This window comes from Globicephala melas, chromosome 18, assembly GCF_963455315.2.
Source record: "Globicephala melas chromosome 18, mGloMel1.2, whole genome shotgun sequence".
NCBI lineage: Eukaryota > Metazoa > Chordata > Mammalia > Artiodactyla > Delphinidae > Globicephala > Globicephala melas.
The window spans coordinates 17483839-17504429 of NC_083331.1; the positions used below are offsets into that span (position 1 = coordinate 17483839).

General features: G+C 36.5%; 1 protein-coding gene across 7 annotated transcripts in view; it reads left to right on the forward strand.

Annotated features, from left to right (window-relative positions):
- SPRYD7 (SPRY domain containing 7) overlaps positions 1-20591 on the forward strand; it is an 88206-nt gene that overhangs the window by 2393 nt on the left and 65222 nt on the right. For 3 of the 7 annotated variants that reach the window (XR_009559827.1, XR_009559829.1, XR_009559828.1), the window contains exons 2-6: positions 2916-3032; positions 5230-5396; positions 9928-10030; positions 13330-15663; positions 18566-18656. Coding sequence is in view for 2 of the 7 variants with exons in the window: in XM_060288165.2 (XP_060144148.1) it covers positions 2916-3032; positions 5230-5396; positions 9928-10030; positions 13330-13427 (485 nt within the window). In the remaining 5 variants the exon portion in view is untranslated. Of the gene's footprint in view, positions 1-2915; positions 3033-5229; positions 5397-9927; positions 10031-13329; positions 18513-18565; positions 18657-20591 lie in introns of those variants that run through there. The other 4 variants (XR_009559831.2, XR_009559830.1, XM_060288165.2 and 1 more) reach the window with 4 other exon arrangements.

Sequence of the window (20591 nt, forward strand, 5' to 3'; positions counted from 1 at the left end):
TGGAATAAGCTTAAGATAATTCTCCAGTGATTCACAAACACTCTAAAATGTTCTGTGAATATATCCATCTTTCTGTATAAAACATCTCAGTACCTAGCAGAATGCCTTGGAGATAAGAAATGAGATTGAAGTAAGAGAATAATAGCATATTCAGAGTTGGTTCTGTGGTTCCAACTCAGATATGTACGAGAACCAAAAAGTATTGCTGGGTATGAAAAAAAAAAACATTTATTTGCGTAGTTCTTTGAAATGTTTTTCACTTAGGATGCTTTCAGTTACAAGCTGTAAAACCTGCAACTCAAAACAGTTGAAACAATGAAGGAAATTTATTGGTTCATGTAAATTTAAAAAGTACAAAAGCAGCACTATCTTCAGGAAGACTCAGTGCTGCTAAGGACTGAGCTTCTTTTCATCTCTTTCCTCTGTCTTCTGCTGCTTGTTCCTGAAGGCTGGCATCCATGATAACTTGCAGCCTCTCCCTGGGCTGTAGGCTTCCTCATTCAGATCCAGCAAGAATGAGAGAATCTTTATCCCTTCATTCTCTCTGCAAAAGTCCTGAGACTATCTCTGATGGTAGTGGCTTAGGTCATATAACCGTTTTTCACTCAGTCAGTGTGGCCAGGAAATGTGGAATGCACTGATTAACTTAACCTAGGTCAAAGCTGTACCCCTGAAACCAGAGATTGAGTCAGCTTCCTTGGAACTGTTTTGATCTCCAGAGCAAAGTCTGTTGGGAAAGGGAAAACAGATACTACATGTCCACTTCACAGTACTTAGCAGAGCATATTCATTCAATTCTGTATCAGTTATTTGTCGAGCGTCTGCTGGATGCCAAGGACTCCATGGTCTTTGCCATCAAGGAGGAGCTGGGCCCTGGATGTTCTCCAGTTGAAACTGCTGAGGTATATGGGGCAGCCAGATGTAAATTATGTATAAAGACACTTTCCCAGAATCTGCGGTTTAACATTTGTAATTAGAAAAAAAAAAGGATGCTAATAAGTTTTTAATAATCATATAATAGGATCTTAGTTTTACCTTAAATAAGAGAGTGTCCTTCTTAAATCAACCAGTTTAGAATTGTGATAAAATCTGAAAATTTGGTATTTCTCTTATGTATTTGTCCCAAATAATTTTTTAAGTATGAATTCAACAGTGAGTTAATGAGAGACCTGCCTCCCTGTTAATACCTTTTGTTACTATGTTCTAGTTTTATTTAACCCCCTCTGGAGGAGTTCCCTACAGTTCTCACAGCCAGATCTGCTTGGCTTGTACACTTACTACCAGAAAAGTCATACTGGTTACGGATCTTGGGAATCACATGCCTCGATGTTACGGGATATTTCTTACGTATTAGAATTTTGTTAACTTTCTTCATGTTCTCTGATAAGCTTTCCTAAATCAATATTTGGAAGAGAATTGGTATTGGAGTCACATTATGAAGAGACTTTTTCTCACTCTCATCTATCAAATGTTACTTGAACTAAAATTTTCCATGAAAATACAATGCATTTAATGATGTTGAAATCTTGTTTACATATTTGCAATATGATTGACAGCAGCTATCTTACAAACATTTTTAAAATCCTAAAATTAGCATTTTTCCATGACAGCAATTTCTTTCTTTTTTTTTAATTTATTTTTGGCTGCGTTGGGTCTTCATTGCTGGGCCCGGGCTTTCTTTAGTTGTGGCGAACGGGGGCTACTCTTCGTTGTGGTGCGCGGGCTTCTCATTGCAGTGGCTTCTCTTGTTGTGGAGCACGGGCTCTAGGCACGCAGGCTCAGTAGCTGTGCCTCGCGGATTCTAGAGCGCAGGCTCAGTAGTTGTGGCTCATGGGCTTAGCCCCTCCGCGGCATGTGGGATCTTCCCGGACCAGGGCTCGAACCCGTGTCCCGTGTATTGGCAGGCGGGTTCTTAACCACTGCGCCACCAGGGAAGCCCCATTTTTTTTTTTCTCTTTTGGCTCAGTTGGGACTTCGTTGCTGTGTGCGGGCTTTCTCTAGTTGCAGTGAGCGGGGGCTGCTCTTCGTTGTGGTGTGCGGGTTTCTCATTGTGGTGGCTTCTCTTGTTGTGGAGCATGGATTCTTGGTGCGTGGGCTTCAGTAGTTGTGGCTTTGGGCTCTAGAGTGCACGCTCTGTAGTTGTGGTGCACAGGCTTAGTTGCTCCGCGGCATGTGGGATCTTCCCGGACCAGGGATCGAACCCGTGTCCCCTGCATTGCCAGGCAGATTCTCAACCACTGCGCCACCAGGGAAGCCCCGTGTCAGCTGTTTCAAGAACATAGATGTATGTTCCTTTCTGTGTTCCATTCATCTTCAGTTCTTACTTGACCAAAGCACTAGCATAGGACCTTGTACCTAGTAGACATTCAGTCAGTTTTTAGCAGATTGATTTGTTTAGATTGAACTGAAAATGGTACTAATTTGCCAGTTTCTTTCAAGTGTTTATGTTTTTATTTAAATCAAGATATTTATGAAATCATCAAATTGATTCATTGGCTAAAATTTAAGAAAGTCTGCTTCTGGGAGTTCCCTGGTGGCCTAGTGGTTAGGATTCTGGGCTTTCAATGCCGTGGTCCGGGGTTCGGGGAACTGAGATCCCGCAAGACACGTGGTGCAGCCAAAAAAAAAAAAGTCTACTTCTACCTTAAAAGTGTTTCAAATATTCAGTATAATTCAGAATTATTATTTGAAACTGCCTAATTAAACAAGATTTCTAGCCACAAATTAATATTAATGTTCTCCCAGGAAAAAAGTAAATTAAATATTTTAAATAATTTATCAGTATTTTTATATTTCAAAGTATATATAGTCTCCCTATTTTTTGGAGACCAAGAGTTAAAAGTGAAACAAATTAACCTTGATTGTTGGTTAAGAGAATGTAAAACTTTACACAGTGTCTATATTCTTTTGTTTAGGAACGGATGTTGTCATTGTAAAAAATGGAAGAAGAATATGTGGAACAGGAGGTTGTTTAGCCAGTGCACCTTTACATCAAAACAAAAGCTACTTTGAATTCAAAATCCAGTCCACAGGTTGGTATAATGGTACTTGACTATTAAAAGTCCTAATTATTCAAAATATGAGGAGTAATTTTCAATATATGAAAAAGATTAATGAGGTAATTAAAAAAACACCAAACGCTTACTTAGAAGATGATTTTCTTCCACATCTTATTGTGTGATCCTGGTTTAATTAGTCAATTTCGTTATATTAGGTTCAGTTTTCTCATCTATAAAATGGATTACAGGAGCTGCCCTTCCTGCCTCACATGAGCTATATATATGAAAGTGTTTAAAAGACACAACATACTGGTTCAGTTTAAGGCACAAGCATTATTATTAATATGGTTAATTATTAGTGGCAGCTAGATGAACCATTTCATTTGGTCAAGCATATAAGGTGTAGACTCTTGCTGTTTTATCTTAGGATAAAATTAAACTTATGATCCTGAGGTTTTCTCTTAACTCTTGTTAAGATTCCCTGATTCAGTGTCTTCTGAAGCAATTGGCAGATTTAGAATTCTGATAGAAGTCTAAAGTCTCTTTAAAAATTTATGAATCTGTACACCTGAAACTAACACAATATTGTAAATCAACTATACTTCAATTAAAAATTAAAAAAAATTTTTTTTAATTCTGAAGTTTCTTTAGTTGTATAGCAATTCTACATGAGTATTATGATAGTTATTAATTAGTTAACTTGTGGCAGTGTTGAATATGGGGCAATTTTTTTAAGGCTTTATTATAAAGAAATGTCTAGTGAAACATGGCATGAGTAATATACGTACAGAATTGGAAATCTAGAGTGGAGTAAATTAATTCTGTTCTTACTCTTACTTGAATGACATAAAATATTCCTCTGGGGCTTGTTTTTTAAATTCATTTTAAATACTGATTTTTCTTAAGTGTGTGAAATAAATTTGAATCTGTCCTCCATTCCATTCTTTTGTAAGTTAACTCACTGGCTGCATAATGTCTCTGGTTACTGTAATCTTCTCAAGTATAACATACCTTTTCTCAAGAGAAGCAGATAGTTCCTTGAGCCTGAAATGTAATACAAATTTTTATGTGGATTTTCTATAAAGGGTGCTATCCTCAATAATATCTCTAGAATAAGTGCATTATTGGAGTTTGTAGCATTGTTCCCTCAATGAAAGCTTCAGGCAGTTGTGCCCAAGTGTATCACAGTGTGCACAGTTCTTTAGGAGTAAGGGGACTCTGTAACCCTGTCTAGAACTGTTGTCCCATGAAATTAGTATTATCACTTGCTGTCACTCTTGTCCCACCTTGGAGGATAAATTATATAATCAAATTATTTAGGAGGCCAAGACAGTGAAGTCCAGAAATGCAGCTTTCTGATGGTCTCACTCAATCCAGGAAAACTGATTGATTGACAACATGGTCTTCAAACATTCTTTGATCTATAGAATTTCTCCTAACTGATTTTGATAAAAACTGAGAAGGAAACCCTTTGAGATGTAACCGGGAGTTGTAGGTATTCTGTTAGATTAAGAAGAGAGCTGCTTGCTTTAAAAGTCAATTTAGACCAAAAGGTTTTAAACTCATGAACTTAAGGTATTGGATAAGAAAATGATTTTACACTTTATCATTATTTTTCTCCTCTCCATGATACTGACCAGGTCATATATTATTTGTCACATATTATAGATGCAAAAAGTAAAGACAATAAATTCCTGCTTCTCAGACGTGGTACTTGAAATAGAACCCCAGGCCATTTATATTCATTGTGTAGCTTTTTAATAATATTTTTAGAGAATAATAATAATAATAATAATGACAATAGTTAGTATCTTTTAAAAATACTTCCTCTGTGCTTTACTTACCCATTTTTTTTAATACTTACACTGTTGCAAGTGCTTCACTTGGATGATCTTGCTGTATCTTCTGATAACTTTAAGAGGATAGTACTGTTAGAATCCATAGTACACAGGTGAGGAAGCAGGGGGAGGTTAAGTAACTTGCCCAAGATGACATAGCAAAGTCAGAATTTAAACCTAGGTAGTACAACTCCAGGGCCCACTCGCTTATCTCCCAGGCTGTACTACATCTGCAGGAGAACATGGTATAGTTTGCAAACTACTTTTAAAAGAATTTTTTAAACATTAACAAAAAAATAGTTTAGTGATAATATGCCACTTTCTTTAAAAACAACTCCTTTCATATTTGTATACTGCAGATTTGGGGAGCATTTAAATTATTATATTTTTAGGAATCTGGGGTATTGGTGTTGCAACTCAGAAAGTTAACTTGAATCAGATCCCTCTTGGCCGAGATGTGCATAGTCTGGTGATGAGAAATGATGGAGCCCTATATCACAACAATGAGGAGAAAAATAGGCTGCCAGCAAACAGCCTTCCACAGGAGGGAGACGTGGTGGTGAGTTTTCTTGTGGAGTTGTTTTCCACTGTAAATTATTAAACTTGAACTGCTTTTAGTATTTCTACTTTTGCCTCTGAGTTTGTGGTTTGAATTCCAAAGCACCAGAATTGGATCTAATGAGGTAGTACATTTTCCAAAGAGAGCACTTGATGTCGATGCTGCTGCCTTACCTAACTGCCTTCTCCTTTCTAGAGCTGCCACTGGCCAGGAAAATAAGCGTGAACCCTTATTTCCATTTAAGGGAGAGCTGATGACAGGTTGGCTGCTGATCATTTCCTGCTTCTCTCACATAAAAGAAATCTTGGCCCACAATTTTAAAAGTTTGCTAACCCTTATATTAGAAAATATTAGGTATTTTTGCAGCTGGAGATCTCTTAGAGAAAAATTTGACATTTATTGCTTAATTTGTTATGAACTTCTGTTAAAGAAGTACAGCATTTTATCAGGAGCATTGGTCCTCGTTAAACATAACCTTACTAAACTTCCTTCACTTTCAGAACTCTTCAAAAAACGGACTCAATATTCTAAGGCTTGATTGTAGAAAACTTTTTTTGGAAAGCAGGGGATAGAAGGAGTTACATATTATTGACTTCTCTGATTTTATTCCCAACTAGATATATTTAAGTCTCTACCAAAGCCACCCTATTGAAAATGTAATCCAGAGATCCCTTTCTGCCTTTTTCCAGATACTTCCTCTCAAACAGTGTTGTCCAAGAACCTTATACACTGAGTTCAGGCCATTAGCTATTGACTGAGAACAGAGTTCTTGGGTCTCCTTATGCAGAGACTTCGGTTCCTGGCTCTCATACCAAGTTGAAAGGAATCTGTAAACAATTAGAGAGAGTTTCTAATAATAAGATAAAAAAGACAAGGTAAATCCAGGTTATTGAATTAAAGAAGTATACAATATTTTGAAAAGAGTGAAGGAAGATGTGGAAATGATTTTTAATTATGGTCTGATCTTTTATGCAATTTAAAAAATGTGGGGCTTCCCTGGTGGCACAGTGGTTGAGAGTCCGCCTGCCGATGCAGGGGACACGGGTTCGTACCCCGGTCCGGGAAGATCCCACATGCCGTGGAGCAGCTGGGCCCGTGAGCCATGACTGCTGAGCCTGAGTGTCTGGAGCCTGTGCTCCGCATCGGGAGAGGCCACAACAGTGAGAGGCCCGCGTACCGCAAAAAAAAAAAAAAAAAAAAAAGTGAAGAAGAGTCTTCAAATAGGTAAATTATTGAAAGTATGTTTTTCCTAAATTAACTAAAGGAAACTAAAGGCATAAACCATTTTTAAAATCTGCTTTTCCTTTCGAATAGTTGGTTCTGTGTTTGTAGGTCATTGCCAGATACCCATAATGTAGAACACCCTTATTCAAATGGTTATTTCGTGGAAGAGAATCTTGAAGTCAGGTTGGTGCCGTCAACCTGTTTATACTAAAAAATGAAATTCAAACATAAGATAGGTTAATCAGTAACAAATGTTTTTCTTTGTTGATATACTGAACTTCTACTGTATGTTATTCTTGCCTTCCTGTCTCATTCCCTGAGGTGACTGATACCTCAAATTGACAGATTTAAGAATGTCATTTTTAGTCTGTCAGCATTATTAAATTAGACTTTGAGGGACTTCCCTGATGGCGCAGTGGTTAAGAATCCGTCTGCCAATGCAGGGGACACGGGTTCGATCCCTGGTCCCGGAAGATCCGGCATGCTGCAGAGCAACCGAGCCCGTGCACCACAACTACTGAGCCTGCTCTCTAGAGCCCGTGAGCCACAACTGCTGAGCTCACGTGCTGCAGCTACTGAAGCCTGTGCGCCTAGAGCCCATGCTCCACAACAAGAGAAGCCACTGCAGTGAGAAGCCCACACACTGCAACGAAGAGTAGCCCCCGCTCGCCACAACTAGAGAAAGCCCACACAGAACAATGAAGACCCAATGCAGCCAAAAATTAAAATAAATAAATAAATTAGACTTTGAGTTTTTATGCCCATTCTGATAAAAGGAGGACTCAAAAAGATGAAATATAAGCAGAATCCTGAAAAGTAAAATATTATCCTACTCTATTAACTTTATCTTCCTAGTTTAAACATTTGAGAACAAATTTCACTAAATTACTGACAATAGCATAGGAAAAGAGGAATGAATTATAAGACAGGAAAAACATTCTCATGTGTAGAATTTCAGTCATATACCATTCTCTCAGGAGAATCAAGAAAAACAAGCTTTCAACATCTAACCAAATGATTGTATTTATACAGTAATAATAGTACCAACAGGGCCTACTACAGCACCAGAGAGGCATTCCTGAAACAGCTTATGCTTATTTTTTCCTTTTATATATAGTTTAGAAAAGTGCAGATTACATTTTAAAATTGCTGTTTTCAGTTTAATTTCAGAGAAGTTTCATAAACATTCTGTGTAACAATAATAATAATAGCAAACACTTCTCTAGCATCTATTATGGGCCAGAATGGCTTTAAGTGCCTGGCAGGGATTAAATTGTTTAATCCTCTTAATGACCCTGTGAAATAGGTGGTATTATTACCATTTTACAGATTAGAAGTTAAGTAATAACTTCTTATTTGGAGTGATCTCAGGCAGTCTAATTTCAGAGTCGCTTCACCAAACCTGCAAATAATTATTGATAAATCCTTAGAACACATCACATTTCTCGGTATCATTATGAGAGAGTCAAACCTAGTTTCTAGAGCATATAAAAGGACAGATTAAGGGAATTCCCTGGCAGTCCAGTGGTTAGGACTCAGCACTTCCACTGCAGGGGCCATGGGTTCGATCCCTGGTCGGGGAACTAAAATCCCTCATGCATGTGGCACAGCCAAAAAAAAAAAAAAAAGGACAGATTAAGTTAGAAAATACTTGAACTTAAACTCTGCTGCTGGAGGGCAGGGGTTCTCACATCCTTCCTCGCTTCTCTCTCGGGTGCTGGGTATTGGTGCTGGAGGGAGGGGTTGAAAATTTGCTTGCTTGCAGTAGGTGATGCTGCCAGCAGGTGGGGAAGGGTGCCCAGACTACAGCCTGCTGATCTGAACTGCTAGATTCCCAGTAATCCTGTAAAGGGAGTAACACACTGCTTTTTATGGAATCATGTTATTTATTTATTTTTGTAATCATGTTTTCTAAATGAAAACAGACGACTTCATTAAAAAAGCTAATCCTAGCCATCACTTAGCTTTATTATTTAAGTACGTAAACTGAAGTGAAACAAAAGCAGCATTTATCTTTCTGTTTAGTCTAACCCTGGCCTTGCTAAGATTTGAGAATCTTTTATAGCACTTAACACATTGACTCATCTGGGCCTTTGCTATCTTAACTGGAAAGTGAGGGAGTTAAGACTACATCATCTGTAAGATGTTTTTCTACCTTTAAAAGCTTGTAGGTTCATATAATTTATCCACAGTCAGAAATCCTTGAAGTGGTTGCTTCTTGGTCTGTGATGGTTTTTGAAAGGTCTCCACTGTCTATTCTTAATTCTTCAAAGTAAAGCTCTCTTTTTGTCATCAATTAGTAAATATTGTACAGAGTCTTAAAGAGAGTTTTATAAGTATAAAAGTTCTTAAAAGTTTTGAAGTTTTGAATTGCGTGGCAATTAAGAATAAGTTTTCCGAAGCCATACTGCATGAGGTTAAATCCCAGCTCTGCCACTTCCTAACTGTGCAAACTCAGGTAAATTATTTGACCTCTCTGTGCTTTAGCTACCTCATCTGTAAAATGGGGATAATAAAAATACCTATCTTACGAGGATTAAATGAGTAAATATGAAGTGCCTAGAATAGTGTTTGGTACATAATACAGATTATTTGTTTTCCAGCATTAATAATAATAATTGTTATTAATTGTGATTTGTGTACCATTAATAATGTACAAAGTAATATATTTTTATTCTATTGTCTTTTTAAAGTCTTTTGAGCTGTTGTTTTTCTATTTTTCAACTTGACACTAATTACCAATTATATGCAGTTGTAAATACCCACTTTACCTTGGTAATACACTTGACATATTTGAAGCCAAGGTAAAGAGATACAGAAATATATCATTTCTTTTTGGAAATAAGTTGTATAAAGACAATTCATCACAATTGAAAGCAGTGACAGATAATAATCCCTAATGGTGAAAACTTCACTGTTTTCCCCCCTTGAGATCAAATTCTGTATATAAAGAGCAGTGTTTTCTATATGAGTTTAAAAGGTCTCTTTGTTTACAGTATATAGTACTTATATCATCTTAATATTCAAAATATAAAATCCAGATTATCTGAATATAATACTAAGATTTAGTTTTACCTTTAATGTGGACTCTCGGGATTTTACCTTTTTCCCCCCACATAATCACCACTAATTTTTTTTAGCTCAGTTCAAGTGAATTCTACCTAATTGTAAACCTTAATACAAGCTGTTGTGACCTTTTGCTTAGTTTTTTGTGTTTCCATGCTCCCCAATCAGTGCTTTCTGGCTATTCAGGTTTTTATGGAACATGTATATTTTTACCCATTTTAATATTTACTTTGCTTCCTAGGGTATTACATATGACCATGTAGAATTAAATGTATATTTGAATGGAAAAAACATGCATTGTCCAGCATCAGGTATACGAGGGACAGTGTATCCAGTTGTTTATGGTAAGCTAAAATATTGCTAAACATTATTAGATATATGTTAACTTTTGCTTAGCATTTTCATTAACTTTATAACTGTCATTCGGAAGGCTGGACAAGTTAATAAGGACCTCTGTAGTGTACTCAGTAGGTTATCACAATCCCACTTGACAGGACCAAGGAAAGTTTTTATTCCCCATATATTTAAAAAGTAAACTTGCTAAATACAATGATTATACTTAAATATGCAATAACCATATTCCCTTTTATATCATATAGTCTTATATTCTAGAAAGTTCCAAAAAGCTTTATGGAATTTACAAAAAGATATTTCTGCCATTTGTTAGAGAGGGTTAGATGGCCAGGAAATGTAATTGTAAAGAATATTTTGGAAATAGGGATGGGAATTTCATGTAGATTGAGCATTGGTTACCTTTATAAAATTACCTAAATGTTAAAACTCTTCTGAGAGAAATATTGACTTAGAATGGTTTCATATTGATTGTTTTGCTTTTGATAGCCATGTATGTGTAAGTACTATAGTTTCTGTACAAGTGTATCCCTCCAAGAATTGGGTTACTTAGAGATGACTCTGTACCAGTTAGTTACTTTAATTTTATTACAGAATATTTCAAACATGTATAGAAGAGAATAGAATAATTAACTTTCATGTACCCATCACTCAACTTCAAACAATTATCAACTAGTAGCCAGTCACGTTTCATCCCCTCCCTGCAGTCCTCCTGTTCTTCATCTCCCCCTCCTTGTAGTATTTTGAGGCAAATGCCAGACATTATACCATTTTATTCTTAACTATTTTATTTGTATCTCTAAAAAATAAGGTGTCTCTCTTTATAAAAAATATACATAAGCACTGTGCCTTTATCACTCTATTCTTCATTTTTTATGTTATCAACTTTAAATCAACAGGTATATGATTTTTCTGCCTGTGGTTTTAGTTGCTTTAAAAACATTTTCTCATTTAATTACTTTAATCAATTAATCTAAGGATTTGAGCCATAATAAAAACAAATTGTTAACTTTTTTGTAGTAACTTACTGGAAAAATAGCAGTGTTTGTTCGGAATGGCAGAAAAATATACAGTAACAAATAAAAATATTTAATAATTTGATAATAACAGTCATAGCCTGTGCTTTATTTTAAGGTTTTCATTTATCTTCTTTTTTCCTAAATTATTACTTTTCAGTGATTTTTGCCTTCTATATCTTTGCATGTCTTTGCATGTAAAGGTGTATTTTTAAGCTTGATATAGGTTAGTGTATTTGCAATATTGGGTAAGCCTAAAAGAAATGTATTTACTTAAATACATGGGAATGTAGCTTAATATTCAAAATAGTTTAGTCTGAGAAATGAAATAAATATCAGTAGAATGACTGAGTTATAAATGAATATAGCAAATGAGATTTTTATTCTAAACTGTTTCTTTGATTTGGCATTATTTTTAATGTAATAAAGTTAAAGGTAATAAATTATATATAGTAATGTATTTTATAAATTGAAATTGATAAATCAGTCCAATTAAATCAAATATTTTAGCCAGATACTATCAAAGATAAAAATAAAATTCAAATTCCCTTACCCTTTGTCTTCTATCCTATCCCTAATCCTAGATCCATCCAGTCATTCATTTTGTCAGTTCTTGCGTTCAACCTATGGAGAGACAACACTGCATAACACTAAAGAAAAGTGTTGTTACATCTCTGCACATTCCAGACTTTCATTGTAGTTCTTGAATTCCCTATTCATTCTCCATAGATTGACCTCCCCTTCCAGTTTATAGAGAAACAGACCATCAGTGGTAAACTCCAGCTTTCCTCCCCATCCTCCTGAAGCTTTTCTGGATCTACTCCAGTCTTGCCTTCTTCCCATCCCATCTTAGAGGAAGTGGTGCCCTTCATGTTCAGAAAACTCAGTCTCTGGTCTAGATTTCAAACTCCCCGACTCTGGGACTTTACTGTCATTATTTCATCTCTGTCTCATGTCATCAACCTCTCTCTTCAATGTCTGTTGAACATTCTGAATCATTCTCATTCCAAAATACCCTCCCTTAAACTCGTACCCTCACCAGTCCTCTGTTTACCCTTCTCTATATGGCTGCATTTCTTATAGAATAGCTTCCATCACTGTTTATATTGTATCGTTCACCTGTTCTTCAACCGGTGTTGGTGCCTTTACCCCCACTTAACTGAAGCCACCCTTGTTAAAATCACTAGTGATTCATGAATGTCAAATCCAGTACTTAACTTTTTTTCTGCATTTATTATTAAGTATAAAATACTAATGTGTATTAAACATATATGTGCAGTTTAACAAGTAGCTATAAAGTGAACACCCATATCATCACTATAGTCAAGATAATGAACATATTCATCACCCCTAAGTTTCCTCCTGCCCCCTTTTAATGCTTTCTACTCACCTCTCCCCACCCACCCCATGCAGCCACTATCTGCTTTCTGTCACTACAGATTATCTTGCATTTTTAGAGTATTATATAAATAGAATCATACAATTTGTATTCTTTTTTTGTCTGGCTTCTTTTACTCAGCATAATTATTTTAAGATTTATCCATGTTGTAGCATGTATCAACAATTCATTGATTTTTATTACCAAGTAGTATTGTTCATTGTGTGGATATATCACAGTTGTTTTTTCCCTTCACCTGTTAATGGATATTTAGTTGTTTCCAGTTTTTGGCCATTACAAATAAAGGTGCTGTGAACATTCATGTACAAGGCTTTATGTGGATATATGCATTCATTTCTCTTGAGTAAATGCTGGTAAAAATATGTAGAAGCTAAATAAGGCCTGTAGTCTAATGAACAGTGTTAGTATCAGTGTTAGTTTTCTGGTTTGGATATTGTACTGTAGTTGTGTAAGATGTTACCACTAGGGGAAGCTGAGTGAAGGGTACACAGGACTTTCTGTATTATTTTTGCTACTCTTTGTGAATCTATAATTTTTTTAATAAAATATTTTTTAAGAAGTAATTTATCTTAATGTGTAAAATTGAGAAGATACGGGTAGGTAAGGAAGGAAAAACTCACATTACCGATATTTACATCATCTAGAAATAATTATTAGTAATATTTTGATGTATTTCCTTTCAGTGTTCTTGATAGATTTTATTCTTCATTGTGGTTATTTTTACCCAATAGGATCATGTTTTGTAACCTGGATAGCAGATGCGTTTATTCTTCCTGCCTATTAATGTTATGGCATTATGAAAACAGTTTATAATTTATGTATTCATTCAAATTAAGGTGTTTGCTTCTAATTTATTTTCTTTTTTTTCTATCTCTAGTTGATGACAGTGCAATTTTGGATTGCCAGTTCAGTGAATTTTATCATACTCCTCCACCTGGTTTTGAAAAGATATTATTTGAACAGCAGATCTTCTGAATGTATTTGTTTTTGAAACTTGTATTTCTGCACTGTTAAAAGTGTTTACCATTTAATAAAGCTTTACCTGACCTACAGATGACAATATATCCTTAAAAATATGCTCGTTAATGGTGTCTAAGGAACCAAAGTATACAATATACCATCCTGAAGTTGTGATTTAAAATACTTAGGTTTTGTGATAATGAAATCAGCATTTGGGGCAGTTTATTTAATTCTTATTTAAATAAATATGACTGTGGGTTTGATTAACAGTATTAAATGGAAATACGTATATAGATATTTAAAAGGGAATCTTAACATAAAATATTTGTTTTGATAGAGATACAGAGTTGGGTGGAGGTTTCTGTCATTCTGAAGTGTAGACCTCATTAACTATTTTAAGTCTGCAGTCCAATAATTTTGTGTCTCAGTGTCTTTTTTATATAGAGTATAACAAAGTGACAAGTTTATGTTATTGGCAACTTCATTTTTGGCGATTTATTTACTATAAAATATACCACTTTTCTTAAAATTTAAATTGCTTATTTTGTTTGTATGTCATTGCTTTTGATTTTCTTTGTGAAAGGAGATAAGTGTTGTAGTAGCTGTCAGAGTATTTTGTTGAAGACCGTCATGCTGTGTTACTTCAATACCTGAGTAAGTATTGGTTGATTGGTGATGTAGCCTACACAGCAGACATTTAGAATAGTATCATGCTTTCAACTTAAGTGGAAATGAGATTATTCTTTTAAGGACTTTTATTTAAATGTGCATTTTTCTGTAAGGAATAATAAAATATTAGTAATTAAGGACTATTCAGTAGTATATTAAATACATGTTCTTCCTGTTTTGTTAATTATACAGTAATTCACTTCACCCTTGATTATTTCAGAAGTTTGGAGATAAGTGAATTCTCTCCACGACCCTGAGCCTTTGCCTAGTTTTCAGGAAGAATCCCTGACCTTTAGATAACACCCTACTAAGCTGAACAAATCACTTTCTATATCTGGTACAGTCTCCTTTCCAGATGGGCATGCAAAGGATGCATGCGTTTCACTCCTTTACCAACGTGGAGCAGTATGTTGTACTAGAAAAACAGGGCTTTAGAATTGAAGGAGATCTGAATTGTAGTTTTGCCACCTGATCCCATTATCTCTTCAGGCAAGTTCCTCAGTCTTTCTGAGCTCAGGTTCCCCATTTATAAAAGGAATAATCATACCCTTGATGAGATTCTGTAACTAGTTAAATAATATTACATACGTAAAACACTTTTGTCATCGTAGGCAATTAACGAACGTAGCTTCTTTGTTTTCTCTGCTCAGTGGTTTTCATAGTGTGGCCTTCAGACCGTCAGCCTCAGCCTCACTTGAGAACTTGTTAGAAATGGACACTCAGGCCCCACCCCCGACCCACTGAATCAGAAACTGCTGGGGATAGCACCCAGGAATCTGTGTTTGAACAAGCCCTTCAGGTGATTCTGATCCATGCGAAAGATTGAGAACCACTGCTCAGGAGAGAATTCTTTGAGAATGATTGCCTACTCTAAATTTTCTAAGGATTTAAGACTTATTTTTGCCCCATAGACAAAAGAATCCTGCACAATATTTATTTATTGTTCCATTTGATAGACACAAACGTGACAATGTTTTGAAAACATAGATATACCTGAGTAACATCTATTTACATAAATCCCAAATTTACCTCTGTAGATATATAGAATTGAACTAACTTTATATTGTTTATGCATTTTTACCTGACTTTCTGGCCTAGTAGTTTTAATTCATAAAGAATATGCTTATTTTGGAACGAGAATTAATATGACTACTGTTTGCTCTCTTTATAATGTTATCTACCTCCTATTTATTTTTTTAAAAGCCAAACTTTTTTTTTTAATCATCATATTCTTTTCTCAAGACTATGTTTGATACCTCTAATCATACAGAATAGGTACAATACTAAAAATGGTACATGAGTTATGTCCATGGCAACAGTTTGATGAAGTCTAGATGTGTTTTTAATTTCTAGGTATCTAATTTCTCTTAGGAAAATTACCTATAACCTCAGTCTAATCTTGAGGAAAATCATCAGACAAATTCCAGTAGGGGGGCGTCCTACAAAATACTTGAGCAGTACTCCGAACTGTCAACGTCATCAAAAACAAGGAAAGTCAGAGATACTGTCACATCCCGGGGAGCCTAAGGGAACACGACAAGTCAATGTAATGTGCGAACCAGGAACAGAAAAAGGACATTAGGTAAAAACTAAGGAAATCTGAATAAACCATGGACTTTAGTTAATAATAATGTATCAATATGTTTACTAATTATAGCAGATGAACCATAATAATGTAAGATGTTAATAACAGGAGAAACTGGGAGAGGGGATATATAGGAACTCTGTACTATTGTCTCAATTTTTCTGTAAATCTAAACCATTCTAAAAAAATAAAGTCTATTTAAGAAACTATGTTGAGCTAGGAAAAATTTAAAAATAAAGCCTTTCTTGAAGCCAGTAGACCATTAGTATGATATATACCTATAGCCTAAGTATTCAATGATAGCTAATAAATATAGACATGGATGGGACATAAAACATTCTTGTATTTTAACACACAATTTGTTCCTGGCTGAAGAGACTGTCTACTGTCTTGATTCTGTTTATTGCAAAAATCCATTTGTTCACACTGGTGTAGTTTTTTGGTTTTTTTTTTTTGCGATACGCAGGCCTCTCACTGTTGTGGCCTCTCCCGTTGCGGAGCATAGGCTCCAGACGCGCAGGCTCAGCGGCCATGGCTCACGGGCCCAGCCGCTCGGCGACATGTGGGATCTTCCCGGACCGGGGCACGAACCCGTGTCCCCTGCATTGGCAGGCGGACTCTCAACCACTGCACCACCAGGGAAGCCCACTGGTGTAGCTTTTTATACTCACATTGAAAATTAGTCAGTGATTTATTATCCATATTATTATTTCAGTGATTTAAACATTGCAAGGGACTTGCAATGTTAGATATATGAAACAATGAAAATCTCATAAATAATAAGTTTACGTTATTAAAAACCAGAAAAAGAGAATTTGGCTTTTAACTGCTTTTGGCTCATCAGTTAAGATTATTTGAATATATTTTCAACTTAGATTACAAAGTATTTTAATTTAAGAATGGTACAAAATATAATTTAAGGCTTTTAAAAATCATTAACAAAAACAGACACATGTATGACAGTGTTGCTCACATCTCTTTTTTTTACTGTATGTTTACTTTTTCTTTTTTAACCAAACAGTTGTTTTTTTTTTTTTTAATACTCTTTTGGTTGCACCACACGCCATGTCGGATGTTAGTTCCCCGACCAGGGATGGAACCCATGCCCCTTGCATTGGAAGCAAGGAATCTTAACCACTGGACTGCCAGGGAAGTCCCTGTATGTTTACTTCTTAATGTAAGTCTAGATATGGACCAGCAAAAGCATAGCTGGAAATGGAAGTGAAATCTTAGAGTAATCTTGATAAATTACATTAAATCAATAATTTCCTTTACATAACGTAAAAACACTAGATATTGTGAGTGGAAAATTTATAATCAAAACTGTGGAGTTTCCCTGTACATAGTACTCATAAATGGAATATAATCAACTACCACTTACATTAATTTGCATTGTTTATGCAATCTGGCAGGGAAATACTTTTGGGAGGTAACTGGACTGCACGTGAATGAGTGGAAACAATAGAATCAATTAAACTCGTGCAATAGGATATGAGACTCCCTTTCAACTTGCTCTTTTAAAAAAACTGAGACCAAATTATTGAAATAATGAGTATAAACACAACGTTAGATATAATTAGCAATATAAATGAATCACACACCACCCAAGACTTCTATAGAAATTTAAAGGAAAAATTGTCCCAGTATTGGCTGAAATGTGTAATCTGTAGTTCCGTAGGAATCATTACAATGTAGTCATTCAAAAATTGAATCACTTATGTGCTGTGTTTCATAAATACTTAAACACAATAGTCCCTGGCCTCAAGGAACTCTGTTAATGGTAATTCATTCATAAGTATGGCTCTACAATACCCAAGATATATTGATAAATGAAAAAAAAGTTGTGAAAATTTGTGTGTATAATCTGATTCATGGTCCAGTGGGTAGGACCCAGTGCTTTCACTGCCGGGGCTGGGGTTCAATCCCTGGTCCTGCAAGCATAGAACAACCGATAAAAAACAAAACCCAGAAAACTAGAGCCTTAGGTATAGGAAAAATATGATGTAATATATACATCAAAAATACCATATCTTGGGAATAAGATTACAGGGATCTAGCTCTTGCATTGCAAATTTATCTGATAATTTTTTTACAATAAACCTATTTTGGGAAAAAGAATTTTAAACAAGAGGAAAGCACGTGACTCTGGAGGAAGCCCTGTACACTAGAGAATGGGGGAATTTTACATTCACACTTAGAAATCTAAAAGGCTGCAGTAGAATCACAACATGATTACTTAAGTACAGGATAAAAAGTGTTTCATGGCAATTCATCTTAAAGGATTCAGAAATTTTAGTCTATGCCATGCCTGGTACCACTACAAACTGGGTCCCCAGACCCAGGCAAGTAAGTGCTAATGAAGCCACATGTGGAGTAGACCAGTTCCAGCAGACACTGCACTTGAAATCAAGGGCAGTGATAAACCAGCAAAGGCTACCAGGCTGCTGAGAAGCTGCTTAATTAATCCATGCATGAATGAATGAATGGTCCTTGACACTGGGAATGTTGGAAGAATGTATTCAACCCACTGGGCTGTTGAAGCTGGTATGACTTGTGAAATGCTAATCATTTGAAGAAGTTGACTAGAAATAAAGCCAAAAAAAAAAATCTGTAGATTCATGTGTGTGATTCTCACAAATGTATTTCAGGAAAGAGAGTCATAGATGTGTTTCAGATATCTGATGGTTCATCACTTGAAAAAAAATGGGTAGACTTATTCTCTGTTGCCCCGGAGTAAGAATTATTAGAAGGTACAGGGAAGCAGATTTTAGTTTAAGATGGAAAAGAACTTTCCTACTTAGTTCACTACTGAAATTGCTGCCTTGCAAAGAAATGAACTTCTGGTCCCTGGAATTGTTTTAACAGTTGTTTTTAAAATGTAGATTTTGTTCTTATTCAGGTATGGTGAGCAGGAAGCTACTGCCATTGAAAAAGATAGTGTTACAGTTTCCAAGAGGAGAGGGCACACCTTGCCACACAGGGACTCACAGGTAAGCATCAGGGTTGGTCAGGAGGCCGAAGGAGCAAGGGGAAGGCATGGGCGTGAGCCCTTATTGTGGTTCCATGTGCAAGGCAGGGTAAGCATACTCAGGATTGGCTAGTTTGAATAGTTTCAGCAGGCTCTGGGGTACAGGGGCTGTCCCAAGTTGTCTGGTACCTGGCTCTGGGGTGAGTAGGACAGGGAAATATTGATTGACATGGAAAGTAAGAGCCAGGTAAGGAAGGTGGGGGGCTCTGGATTGGTTGGTTTGCAAATGAAAGTCAGGCTCCTTGGGACGAGTGGTTTGCCTTCTTTAGGAATTAGCTAACCGTGGTGAAGCAGTCCCTCCTCTGACAATAAGCCCTCAGTAAAGCATTAAGAATACAGAAAATAGGGCTTCCCTAGTGGTGCAGTGGTTGAGAGTCTGCCTGCCGATGCAGGGGACACAGGTTCGTGCCCCGGTCCGGGAAGATCCCACATGCCACGGAGCGGCTAGGCCCGTGAGCCATGGCTGCTGAGCCTGCGCGTCCGGAGGCTGTGCTCTGCAACGGGAGAGGCCACAGCAGTGAGAGGCCCACGTACTACAAAAAAAAAAAAAAAAAAAAAATAGAATACAGAAAATAAGAAAATATAATCAATACACAGTCTAGATGACTATCCCAGAGATCTCATAAATATGGTTCCCACTGGGTTAGAGACCAAACTAGATGTTTTCTAAAACTCAGTGATTCCGATTCATTCAGACAATTGCCGAGTCTCCAAATAAGTTAACTTGAAAACAAGGAAATAGGAGATGTAGGATCTCCAGGGATTTATACAAGGATTTGTCACATTAAAATTTGTGTTAACAATGGAACAGGATAGAAAGCCCAGAGAGGGCTTCCCTGGTGGCGCAGTGGTTAAGAATCCTCCTGCCAATGCAGCAGACACGGTTTCGAGCCCTGGTCCAGGAAGATCCCACGTGCTGTGGAGCAACTAAGCCCACGCACCACAACTACTGAACCTGCGCTCTAGGGCCCAAGAGCCACAGCTACTGAAGCCCGTGCTCCTAGAGCCCGTGCTCTGCAGCAAGAGAAGCCACTGCAATGAGAAGCCCGCGCACCACAATGAAGAGTAGCCCCTGCTTGCCACAACTAGAGAAAGCCCGCGCAGCAACAAAAACCCAACGCAGCCAAAAATAAAATAAATTTTTTAAAAAAAAAAAGAAAGCCCAGAGATAAACCCACTCACATATGGTCACCTTATCTTTGATGGAGGCAAGGGTATACGATGGAGAAAAGACAGCCTCTTCAATAAGTGGTGCTGGGAAAACTGGACAGCTACATGTAAGAGAATGAAATTAGAACACTCCCTAACACCATACCCATAAATAAACTCAAAATGGATTAAAGACCTAAATGTAAGGCCAGACACTATAAAACTCTTAGAGGAAAACATAGGAAGAACAGTCTATGACATAAATCACAGCAAGATCTTTTTTGATCCACCTCCTGGAGAAATGGAAATAAAAACAAAAATAAACAAATGAGACCTAATGAAACTTAAAGGCTTTTGCACAGCAAAGGAAACCATAAGATGAAAAGACAACCCTCAGAATGGGAGAAAATATTTGCAAACGAAGCAACTGACAAAGGATTAATCTCCAAAATGTACAAGCAGCTCATGCAGCTCAGTATCAAAAAAACAGCCCAATCCAAAAATGGGCAGAAGACCTAAATAGACATTTCTCCAAAGAAGATATACAGACTGCCAACAAACACATGAAAGGATGCTCAACATCACTAATCATTAGAGAAATGCAAATCAAAACTACAATGAGGTATCACCTCACACCAGTCAGAATGGCCATCATCAACAAATCTAAAAACAATAAATGCTGGAGGGGGTGTGGAGAAAAGGGAACCCTCTTGCACTGTTGGTGGGAATGTAAATTGATACAGCCACT